The 12,246-nt window shown below is 38.1% G+C and overlaps 1 protein-coding gene across 2 annotated transcripts; it reads right to left on the reverse strand.

Annotated features, from left to right (window-relative positions):
• Positions 1-3,060: 3,060 nt before the first annotated feature.
• On the reverse strand, positions 3,061-11,397 carry LOC116213375 (replication factor C subunit 3-like). 2 transcript variants are annotated; one of them, XM_031548263.1, is made up of 11 exons: positions 10,414-11,397; positions 5,937-6,047; positions 5,794-5,826; positions 5,080-5,239; positions 4,800-4,975; positions 4,493-4,629; positions 4,306-4,401; positions 4,145-4,214; positions 3,988-4,065; positions 3,755-3,878; positions 3,061-3,660 (listed from the first exon to the last, which is right to left on the reverse strand). In XM_031548263.1, the coding sequence occupies exons 1-11, from the start codon at positions 11,233-11,235 to the stop codon at positions 3,521-3,523; spliced, it is 1,947 nt and encodes a 648-aa protein (XP_031404123.1). In that variant the 5' UTR covers positions 11,236-11,397; the 3' UTR covers positions 3,061-3,520. The 2 variants fall into 2 exon arrangements, with proteins under 2 accessions (XP_031404123.1, XP_031404122.1); XM_031548262.1 differs by having other exon boundaries at positions 3,061-3,878.
• Between the last annotated feature and the right edge of the window lie 849 nt (positions 11,398-12,246).

Below are 12,246 nucleotides of genomic sequence, written 5' to 3' on the forward strand. Positions count from 1 at the left end.
GAGATTCAAAGGAGTGAAAAACCACGTGGTACTGGCCCCAAGGTCAAGATCGAAATAGATGCGCATTGAGCAGGCTGAGGTAGGGTCTTACCAATTGAATTCACGGTCAATATGTAGGCCGAGTTGTACCACTCGCTCTTAGTTGTCGCATTTCAGTGCTCTGTTGGAAATTCCCTTTTCGAATACTGTACACTAGCTTGATAATTTCCTCTGATTGTCACAATTATATTAATCAGAACGTTGATAATCGGTCGAGACTGCTGAAGCCGTTCTAGATCGAGAAAGCAACACAATGATTCATTCTCTATTTGAACATTACATATAAGATGAAATCACATAGAAAATTATTATCTGCCCTTTCCTCTTTTGCCACCTCTTTATTGTTCCCGAGATTAAAAGTTATAAATATAAGGGAGTAGCTAAAGTCATAAATATAAAAGGCTTGCTGCAAAAAAGAAGAAGAAGAACTTTTACCCTTTGTATCATATCTAAAATGGCCTTTTAAAAAGAAAAAAGTACAAAAACTCCTCTTGTAGTTTAAGCTTGAGACAAATTAGATCCTGTGATTTTTCGAAAAACAAGTAACATTCTGTGGTTCACTTTATGAGACATAATGGACATCACATTTAATTTTTTAGTCACTTTTGGTCCTTAAATTTTTCTTTTTGCTATATTACCTTGAGACTTTCAATTTCTTTTTAAAATTTGATCTTAAAATTCAAAAAAAAGGGGAAGGGGTCAGGGCTGTCGGTCGGTGATCCCAACCCCACCATCGAGGTCGCACAGGATGCCGGCTACCATGGACTTGGGGTCGGGGCCGCAGATTGGCGGCCCAGCCCCCGAATCGATCGGGATCTCAAACTCGAGATCCCGGTTGATTCGGGGGCTAGGGCCAACAATCGGAGACCTCGACCCCACCCTCGAGGTTTCTGGCGTCCTCTATGGATGTCGGCAACCTTCGTGGTGGGGTCAGGGTCGTCGACTGGTGGCCTAAGTCCTTCCTTCCCCCCTTCCCTTTTTTTCCTTGAATTTCAAGATCAAATTGCAAAAATATTAAAAGTTTGAGGGTAATAATGATAAAAAAATTTGAGAACCAAAAGTGATGAAAAAATTAATGGTGAAGTTCATTATGTTTCATGAAGTGAACAATAGGGTGTTATTTGTTTATAGAAGAACCGCATGATCTTATTTGTCTCAAGTTCAAACCACAAGAGAAATTTTTGTACTTTTTCCTTTTGAAAATTGCACAAAAAATACAACTATTAATTTTGTATCGTTTCTTGCATGACGTCAACATCATCGTTCGAAATTTGTCAGAAATTGAAATCCTTGTCGCTTGAAATTTGTCACAAATTGAAATCCTCATCTCCTCATTGCGTGACCCTTGACATATCTCTTAAGAATAATTCTATTTTCATTTATTATATGGTTAACATTTACTAACTCATGACATTAATTAAAGTATTAAACCATAAAAATTCCCAAAAAAAATTAATTAGTCCATAATATTAATTTAACATAGCCGCAATTTAATAACCTTGAACAACAAGCACTATTTTGATGAAAATAAATTTCTTCAAATAAAAAATTAAATAAGAATATTAAATTGTTCCTTTTTATCAATTTTTAATATGTTATTTGCGTGATTAAATTGTTATAAATCGTAATTTACAATCAATAAAAATAGACTATATTAGATGTATATGATCGATATTAATTGATTTTAAAAAAAATAGATATATATGATCTATGTTAATTGATTTAAAAAAATTGTCTCATCGAATCTTATCATTATGTATATTTTAAAACCAAAAAATATTCTTATTAAAAATTATTGTAAAAATTTTAAAAATAAAAAATCTAGAAAATTCCATTTAGTGATCAGTATTATAAAATTCATAAAATTCCAATATTTTTAACATTCAATATTAAAAATGAGAAGCTCAAAATCATTTGTGAATAAACTCAAAATTTGTCATTTATTAAATGTTATGTAACTAATTCTATCTCATAAAGAAATTAAAAAAATCCATTTTATTTGGATCTTATCATAAAATATCTTTTAAAATTTTTTATTAAAAATTATAATAAAAACTTGGGAAAAATACAAAAATCCCATTGTAATTTAGGGTTGGGACAAATTGCATCATGTGTTTTTGTTAGGGACAATTAGCCCCAATGTAGTGTACTCCGTTAGCCATAGGGGTTACAATTTTTTTTTTCATTTTTAGTCATTAATCTTTAGCCTTTTAATCATTTTGGTTCTAAATCTTTTTTCTTTTATCATGTCTATTCTTAACTTTCCATTTTTTTTTCATTTTATTCATAAAAAGAAAATCGAAAGGGAAGGAGGGGTCGAGGCTGACAATCTGCAATCCCGACCCCTCCACCGAGGTCGCTGGCGTCCTCTGTGGGTATTGGCGACCTCGGTGGAGGGGTTGGGAGTCGTCGAGCCTGCAAATTGATCGAGAACTCCGACTCAAGTCCCCGGTTGATTCGGGGGTTGGGGCCGCCAATTGGCGACCCTAACCCCCTCCACCGAGGTTGCCGGTACTCACGGAGGATGCCGACGATCTCGGTGGAGGGGTTGGGGTCGTTGATTGGCGGTCCCAGCCCACGAATCGATCGGGAACTCCGACTCGGAGTCCCCGGTTGATTTGGGGGTTGGGGCCGCCAATCGACAACCCTGACTCCTCCACTGAGGTCGCCGATATCCACAGAGGATGTCGGTGACCTCGATGGAGAGGCGATGTCAATCGGCGACTTCGACCTCTCCATCGACGTCGCTGGTACCCACGGAGGACGCTGGTGACCTAGAAGGAGGGGTCGGGGCCGCCAACCCCTCATTCCTTTTCGATTTTATTTCTAGGACTAAAATGAAAAAAAATGAATAGTTGAGGGTAGTAATGATAAAAAAAAGATTTAGAACCAAAATGATTAAAAGGCTAAAGATTGAGGACTAAAAATGAAAAAAAAAACTAACGTCGTAATCTCTTATGGCTAACGTAGTACACAACAGAGGGGCTAATTGTCCATAACAAAAATACATGGTGCAATTTATCCCGACCTCAAACCACAATAGAGTTTTTGTACTTTTCCCTAAAAATTTTAAAACTCAAGAAATTGAGAGAATTGTATTCAACAACCTAGCGTCTCGAGGGTACCTGATCGGGCCCATCATATTCTTTTTTTCGGAGTGCACCTTAGTATCTATAAATCCAATTTGCTCTGATTAATCCAGTCAAGCCCGGTATTTGGCAATCCAATGGGCATCGTGTTCTTGCTGTAGATATTCATCTCTTATCATAACCAACCCCTGAAGTTTAGATCTTCACTAATGTTCTCACAAACAATATTATCTTATTCAGACGACTTATCAATAAGGAGGGTAAAGAAAAACAAGTAGGTCCCCCTTACTCGTCTACGGGTAGCTATTACACCCTCACAAACATACATCGACAAACATACACTGAAAAATAACTTTACTATGCGATGATCTACGACCACACTTATTTGATGCTTAGCTCTTCTTTTGATCTTCTCCCCAACAACATGATTGGTCAAGTGTTTGCGAATAGCCCATGGACTGCAAGGTAGTCGAGTTTTCGTTCTTGTTGGAGACCGAATGTTTGTAGCAGCTCATGAATCGGGCAATGAATTCTGGAACGAGACAATAACGAAACAAGAATGTGTAAAATAGGAGAAGAGGAAAAGGAGAATTCTGCTGCAAAATGCATCCATGGGACACTTTCACCTTCGACTCCCATGAAATCCTGAAAGTTTCGCTTCATTGAGCTATTGCATCTTTTACTCGCTTCCTCTTTTGGATTTCGAGGCCAGTTTGGCTTGTTGCTTTCAAATTGTCTTCCATCATCACCCTGAAGGCCAAAAAATTAAGGGGAAAGAGCACCGAGGGTTAGGAATAGCTTTCTTCGATATCAAGAAACTAGCGGATTAGAAGATGGATGAGTATATGGGAAACCGTACCTTATATTCCTTGAACAAGCAATCGACCCGGTCTTGCAGCTGCTCATCCAAGTGCTTCTTCAGTTCTTGTACCAGAAACTGGAGGAGAGTCAGAATGGACATTTTATCAGAGAATGATCAGTAAAGTGGTATAGGTCGCGGAACAAGGTGAACTGACCTCAAAAATGAACTCTGGAGATACATTATGCTCGGAAAGAAGTTGAAGTTTCCCCCTGATCTTGTATAACCTGTGAAATGAATGAAGAACAAGAGTGGGCTTTTGTGTCCTCGTCTCCATTAACACTGTCCGAAACAACGACATTTGGAAAAGCTACTCACTGCTTCGAGCTTTGCTCTTGTGTTATTTTCTTGGCGATCATTGCAATATCGTCTTCCCACCCAGTCAGAATCACTTGATCTTCCATGAGCCTATTGCTGCAAATCGAGCAGATGTTCTTATTTCTTAATTACTTTCCAGTGCATATCACACTGAAAGATGGGCTGAACTTTCCTTTATATTCCTTACGTTTTCTGCCAAGTAGCCTCAAATGAGCGAATGGCTTGTCGGAGATTGTTTTTCGAGCTGTCAGCGATCTTCTCTGCAAGTCGATAAGGCAGATGTATGCCTTCTTGCTTAGCTATAAATTCCAGGACTTGAATGATCTATCGAACATTGTAAACATCAATGGAAATTACACCATTAGCATCATATTAAATAGGGACGAGTCTACGGTAGATAAAGAAAACATTGAATCGTGATAAGGTGGTAATATGATGTATACAGATAGGACTGTCGGGAGTATTACTTTGATCACATAAGATCCATTTCGTACCTCATCTCTTGAAGGCGGAAGCAACTTCAGGACAGAGCACAACGGTTTAATCGGTTGAAGCTTCGAGACATCACTGCAGCAGAAGAAAACCTTTGTGTTCTTGTGCTTCTCCAATAACCACCTTATGTATAACAGTGCATCAGTTGATAGCCTATCTGCTTCGTATAAGATCATTGCTGCAGAACCCCGTATGTCAATTCAACGATGCGTAATACAATCATTTGTTTAGGGCCTTTTAATATGGAAAGGATAAGTTAGACGGGAAGAAGAATTTAGTTACCTCTACAATCGTCTGGTGCTTTGTTGGAGGACTTGCTTTGCGTCTCCTTGATTAGCTCGACGATGATATGTTTCTCGTAACCTTTTAGTTTGGAGACGCTCACTTCGACATGTTGGGTTGATTCCCTGACGGAAACTTCAATGCTGCCTCTGGAGTCCCCCTGTGGAGACGAGATGTAGTGCATACTTCAAGCATAATACAGATTGCAGCATCCTTACTAAAATACTGATACGAGGGAGCATCGAGAACGACAAAGATGAAGTTGGCCAATGAAATGGTTCCCATGTTGAATGCAGTCAATTACGACAATGACATTGTCGGCATGTTTGATTCGGGATGCTCAACCACACAATCAGTGATAACTAGAACTCCCTCAACATCAAAGTCACGGTTCATCAGAGCATCAACCATAGTAAGTCTCAATGTATATCGAATCTACTAAGAAGCACATCACTTGCAAGTGTCTTAATTAGCATATAATCACTTGCAGAGTTCTGCACAAAAAGCTAAAGAATGACAAAACCACAACCAGAATTGTATATTCTGATGATTATCTTCTATATTTTTTTTATTGCATTAGTTATTTTATGAAATTTCGTCAAAGCATCACTTACATCAATTACTTTTTAATAATAAATCAAAAAAAAAAAAAAGAAAGAAAAAAAACGCAAGCAAGCATTCATGGGGGAAGACTGAAAATGAACAAGGAAATACCCCTAAGTCGAAAACCTTTCTTTCCTCCCTCGCCTGAAAATCGAAGGAACAGATCAAATTAGCATAACCATCAGAAGTTAACCCGAATGAAGAAGACGAAGATGAAGACGAAGAAAGAGTAGAGGGGGCATTTATGGAATTACCTGGATTTTGTCAGGACCAAAAACCTCACGAAGCATGGCCCAGATCATCGTTCTCTTTCCCACTCCCGGTTGTCCTTCAAATATGAAATGTCCACAGTTCCCATCTTTTATCTGTTCTTTCAAAAAAGAAAAAATAAAAAAAAAGTTCTTCATCAATCCGTAATAAGATTTTCACTACTCAAGCCAAAAGGTATGAAATTCATTATGGAAGGTACATATCTTTCCCTTCTTTTTTCTTTTGGGTAGAATCACTTTTTTTTTTTTGGGTAGAATTATCCTTTTATTACTTTGGATAAATTCCACGACACTATCCACAGTTTCATGAAAAGTCAGCAACATCACTGTTTTGAGAGACTCTTGCATTGAAATATCAACGGGGTCCTAATCTAATTTTTGTCTTGTAAAAAATTTGATGAGAAGTGTCCATAAGGATAAATATATAGATTTCAATGTATAGAAGAATATAATACAATTTTTTTTTAAAACTCGCACGTATAATTAAGTAGCTGAAATATTTCTCTCTCTATATATATTATAATAGAAATCCATGGATATGAGAGTAGAAAACCTAATAAAGGGATAACGATAGTACATAACGTGTATAATTGTACTTTCTCTGTATACGTTATTTATACGATGCACTCTTATAATTTAAGTTCCTATGTTGGTAGTTTAGAAAGTGTTTTAATATTATTTTGGAATATAAGATATTCTTGTCTCCGAACCAAATGATTTTCCAGGAAACATAATCTTGTTGCTGAAATTTGAAATTATCAAGTAACTTTATTTATCCTCAATTGTAAAATTAACACGCTCAACGTTCAATGGTAAAAATTGCACTCGTATAATAGAGTTTTTTTACTTTTTTTACGGGCCACAATTTACTCTACTTTCACCAAATAGCATAAAAAATTTGAAAATTTTCACCATATAACTTCAGCTTTCTATAAAAATTTAAAGGTGAAGCTAATATGACATCCCGCAGGTGCAGGTGCTGGCCAAATGCAGACTTCTATTTGGAAAATTACACAAGGTAGTTTTTTTAATCTTTTTTGTGTGCCGTAGCACCATTCTTGAATTGATATCACCTAGCACGATTTCACCTTTCACGAGTTCAAGGGTGCCAAAAAAAAAATGGTGACACGTCAATTTTCACTCACATTTTTACAAAAAGTTGACATTGTGTTATATGGTAAAATAGTATATAGATGTGTTGTCTCGTGAAAATTTCAAAAGACCGTGATATATGGAGTAATTTACTCAAATTCATAATGAAAGTTTAGCATAAATTTTCAAGAAAGTAAACCAACAATATGATTTTTTTAAATTTTTTTTTTACAATGATGAGTTTGCGGCTTCTAGTAGCTGAAATAAAAAGTCATTGTATATAGTAAAATTGCCTACCAAATAGTAACAAATGCATTTTAATAAGTATAATTAAGAGTAGGTTAACACTTTGACCTCGAACTTTTAGCGAGTCAGCACTTGAGAAAATGAAAAAATTTTCAAGGTGAACGACCCAAGTGCTTCTTCCCCCTTGTGCCTTTTGGCGTGGCCGCCGAAAGGCGTTGGTGCCTCTGTTCCCCTGGTGACCTCACCTGAGGGGGCAATGGCCAATGGAGACCACCCCCAGCTGACCTCTTCCAATTGAGGTGTAATGTAAATACAAAAATTCTCAAAGAAGTGAAACGACGTTATTTTTGTGCAACCCTATTAAAAAATAATAGTTTGGATGCCATTAGCTCCAAGCATCCACGTCACTTTTCCATCCAATCCTTTGGCAATCAGACTTAATTGTTAGACGAAATGAGCGTTATTGGAGCTAAGTGGTAACAAAAAAATTTAGGTCCTCAAGCGTCGTTAGGGACTAAAACATTATTTTACTCTATAACCAAAGAAATAGCAAATAAGACTATAAAATAGGTATGCTCTTATCAAAAATTTATATTATATAATATTCTAAAATAAGTTTAAATGATACGATTATAAATAAAATTTAGAAAAAAAAAAGATATTTTTGATCTTATAAATTTGATCTTCACTCAATTTCGATCCTACAAGTTTAAAAGGTTTCGAATCAGTTCTATACGTTTTGTTCATTAGACAACTTTAGTTCATTTTGTGAATGACCGTTAACGAAGCGCTTATGCGGAGAGCGCTTATCCTTTTTTTTTAATAAAAAAAAAGGATTCGATGAGAGCTCTTAAGCCCCATAATCTCCACATCAAAGTTCTGAAGCTGGAATCCTAAATCCCCATCGAAGTTCTGCAGCTCCAACCCAAAAACGCCAAATTCAAAGAACAAAAACCCAAAAATCTCCAAACCCGTAGTTGGTTACTGAAAATTCTTCCGATGATGGACAATCTCACTCGTCGAGGGGGCGGGAAAGCAAGATTGGAGCGGAATGCATGGAAGCAAGGAGTCAACCAGAACTTGAAGATTAATGAATTGAAGAAGAATCAATCAGATGATTTAAGGATTACTGTGTCGGAGAGGTTAAATATAATCAAACTTCTGTCATTTGAAAGCTGTTTGTTATGTGAATGAAAATTTTGGTTGAGTTGTATTCTGCCCACCTATTTGCGGTTTGTGATGTGTTGGTTTGGTCCACTAAATGCAACACGTTGTTTGAAACATGAATGTCGGTGCTGCTTCCCTCTGGCTCATTCCCTTCTGCAATTTTGTTTCTTGCGCCTCCTCTCTATTTCTTGCAGCTTATTGAAACTGGAAATGGTATTTTTGCTCTAGATTTGGTGAGAGATAGAGAGAGAGAGAGAAGAGAGAGGGGGAGAGAGGTGTTTAAGGCTTTAAGCTATGAAGTCAGCTCAGGAAGATAAGGAAATGTATTTTGATTTCGGCATTTTGATTTTGGATTTGGGGCATCGTCCTCTTTTGAAGGGGGCTGATTTCTTTACTCTTTATGTTTTGTGATCCTCTTTTCATTTTTTTAATTCTAAAATCTAGGGTTGTGCACAGGTACCGGGTATACCCGGAATCGTTCGGAACCTACCCGTTAGGGTATCGTCCGGGTAACTCGTATTGAAAATAGGGTTGCGTCCGGATATTAAAATCAGGAATCGGTGAAAATCGATTCCGGTTTTGGTTCCTGTCTACAAGGTACCAAAAACCAGAACCGGATATTTATTAAAAAAAATTAAACAGGAAATAGTAAAGTTACTGTCTCTTATAATAGGGGAAAAGCACAAGCATCAAAGGCAACATAGTTCTTTCTCATGAAATCTGATAGTTTTGCTGCTAAAATGCAAAAGGAAAAAATCTGTTTAGTACCATTCGCAAAGGGAAAATAAAGGCAAAAAATATGTTTGATGAGACATATTATTTTTTGTTATTGTAGATTAATTTAAATCTATATTGATATTTTATTTGGCGTGATTACTAATTATGCATGTGATATTTTCGATTTTATTTAGCGAGAAAAAATTTACAGGTTTCAACAGGTTACCCGAAACTTGTGATATAATACAGGTTTCGGTTCCAGGATTCAATAGGGTAAGGTCCGGTTCCAAAATCTTGGAACCTATCCTTTACAGGGTAGAGTACGGGTATCGTGAAAAATACATGGTATCCGGAACCGATCATTCGTACTAAAATCCTAATTTTTATATTTTATATATTAAAATGCACACCCTCTCTTCCATCCCTCTCTCTCTCTGCTACTGACCAGAGGAGATTGCGCTGCCGCAGCTTCGCGGTTTGCCCAGTCGAAAAATAATCGTTCCACCGCCGTTAGGGAGGTAGACTCTAACCAATTACTCTATGTGCTTGTTTTAATAAAATTTCTCATGATCTAGTCTCGCACTTTATATATATATATATAATAACAATTTGCATGCTCAATGTACGGGAATGAAAACTAATTTTATATGTATATTTGTGGCAAAGGTCGAACGCGCAGGGAGCAGATCGGAAGGGGCTCCCCCCAATCTATCTATGTTATTCACATTTTTATAAGAATATGGTTAATATTTATTTGCCAACATAATTTTCAATTTTTCATTGATACATATTTTATATTTATATATATTTATTATGTCTATTGTTGCCGCCTCAGGCGAGGTCACCTCGCCTTGGGGATTGGAGAAAGATGTACCCCATCTATCTATGTTATTCGCATTTTTATAAGAATATGATTAATATTTATTTATCAACATAATTTTCAATTTTTATTCGATCCATATCTTATATTTATATATATTTATTATGTCATATTTATTAATAAAAAATTGATAAATTGTTACGGCGCAACGCACATGTATTAATTAGTTAATATAAAATCTTGAAGGAATTAGTCAATTGATATTAGGTTTCGACTCAAAACCTATCAGGTTCTGGATTTGATTACGATGAATGAGTTTAATTTCTCTTCTCCTATCCCTTATTTATAAAAAAAGAAAACTATAAGAAAAAGAAAAGGAAAAAGCCACAATAAAATGAAAATGTGGCGAGAAATTGTCACCTGGCCCTGCAACGACAGCGCAATATCTCTATTGCATATGAAGTCCTTGAGAGCTTTCGGCCGGTACTTAGAGGCCCAAACGAACTCCGTCCCTGTCATTGATCGATCAGATGAATCTCGATCATCAACTCGAATCGTAACTTTGCTCGAGGAGTGGTGCTGCTCGTCTCTTGATGTGGCCCTCCTAGATTTGGTGGCAGCTCTGGGATTGCTTGGCTTCCGAATGTTCTGCACAGCACCGGGTTCCTGATCAGCTTCTGATACTCTCTCCCTCAATGGCTTCTCTTTGGCCTTTAGAATTCTGCCGCTCGAGTCCTTTAATGTCCTTTTGTCCGCACTTATCTCCCTCGTCAGCAGAGTAGTTTCCAGTTGGGCTGACGTCGGGGTTGATGAGCCAGGGACTCCCCTCGTCTTACTTGAGCCAAAGCTCCGCATCTTGACGATGAAACTCGAGACGGAGGTGCTTGAGGTGTGGACTGTCGTGGAATGGCTCTCTTGCCCGGGACTGGATGTCCCTATGTCTACTGAACTATCCATATCCAAAGCGAGAAGTCCTTTATAGTAAGGGCTACACTTTGAGCTCCTGTGGATGATCTCCTGTCTTATATTGTGCTCCTGGAGGTTCTCCTCGGTCAAGTCGGAGCAGTTGGAGTGCTCTTTCCTTATTTTTCTGATTGAGGCGAGCTTCTTGCTCATTCTCCTCCATAACGTTTTTGGGGCTGGGGCTGACCAGTAGGAGCAGTTCGGGTTTGGGATGGTTCCGGAACGAACGCAGATGTCCGGTTCAGAGGCGGACCGGAGGATCAGCGGTGGGGTTGGCATTGCATTATTTGCAGAGCTCTTGGGTCGGGCCTCTCCGATCAGCGGAAGGGAATTCTCTTTTCCTTCCGTGTTTCCTAGGAATTGCCATAGTAAGCAGAGAAGTTTGATGAGTTAAGGAACTGATTACGGAGAAAACTAGGACAAGACAGATAAGCCAATCTTTTTAGTTTGACAGGAACAATGTTGTTTTTGGAAAACTGGCTGAAGACTCTTATAAATCGTTTTCTGTTGAATCGGAGAATCCAAGGAATCGTTTGCAGAAATTGAAGAAACTGATGTTCTCTGCATTTTTGTGATCCTTTAAAGCTTCCCAAAGGACCATGATATAATGTAACGCTTTTCTCTTTCCGCGAAAAGACCACGTCCAAGGCCCAAGGCTTACGAGAAAAGGGGTTGGTGTCGGTCCAAGATCCGTGATATAGAAGGTGTTTTTTTTTTTTCATCACCATCGAAGCGTTAGAAGGCAGTGAGAAGTGGCTAATCTTAAAGGAGCTTAGCGGAGGAGCTCCTATATTCATCCGATCCTAGGTTCAAAATCCCTTGAAACCACTGGAGTGATTTTGATGTGATTACTCGCTCCGTTTGTAACTGGAGGTTCATAGAGTCTCGGAGATTAATTAGGTGAAGTCTAGACACCCTCGGTTCAGCAAAAACTTATCAAGGCCCTTGTATCTATTTGATGCGTGATTCTTAGTTGTTTTACTACCATTCGTTTCATCACGATCGTGCACGACTTCTCTTGGCCTCCACACAGGACCTGGACGTGAGAGGGTGTCTCCCGTGAGTGCTGGATTTGTCAGAGCATTGTCTCAAGGAGCAATTGCTCCGAGCACCAGCCCGCCTCACTGTATCAGCGTGTAGCACCCCGTCCTACAAGTCTATAGAATTGAAAGGCGGTTGGGTCTAATAGGCTACCACTCTATATGTGTAGAGTGTGTCATGTCAAATGATTATCGAGGATTTAGCCACTTCCTGTAACACCCCAACCCAATCCCACGTTGATGGGAAATG

This window comes from Punica granatum, chromosome 7 (assembly GCF_007655135.1).
Source record: "Punica granatum isolate Tunisia-2019 chromosome 7, ASM765513v2, whole genome shotgun sequence".
NCBI lineage: Eukaryota > Viridiplantae > Streptophyta > Magnoliopsida > Myrtales > Lythraceae > Punica > Punica granatum.

Bases quoted from the DNA above. Each gene is read 5' to 3' on its own strand.
- LOC116213375 (XM_031548262.1), bottom strand. From the start codon at position 11,235: ATGCCAACCCCACCGCTGATCCTCCGGTCCGCCTCTGAACCGGACATC. The intron at 5,827-5,936 runs GTAATTCCATAA...TTCGATTTTCAG, and splicing joins TTGGTCCTGACAAAATCCAG to GCGAGGGAGGAAAGAAAGGT. The intron at 4,066-4,144 runs GTCAGTTCACCT...ACTCTCCTCCAG, and splicing joins CTCCAGAGTTCATTTTTGAG to TTTCTGGTACAAGAACTGAA.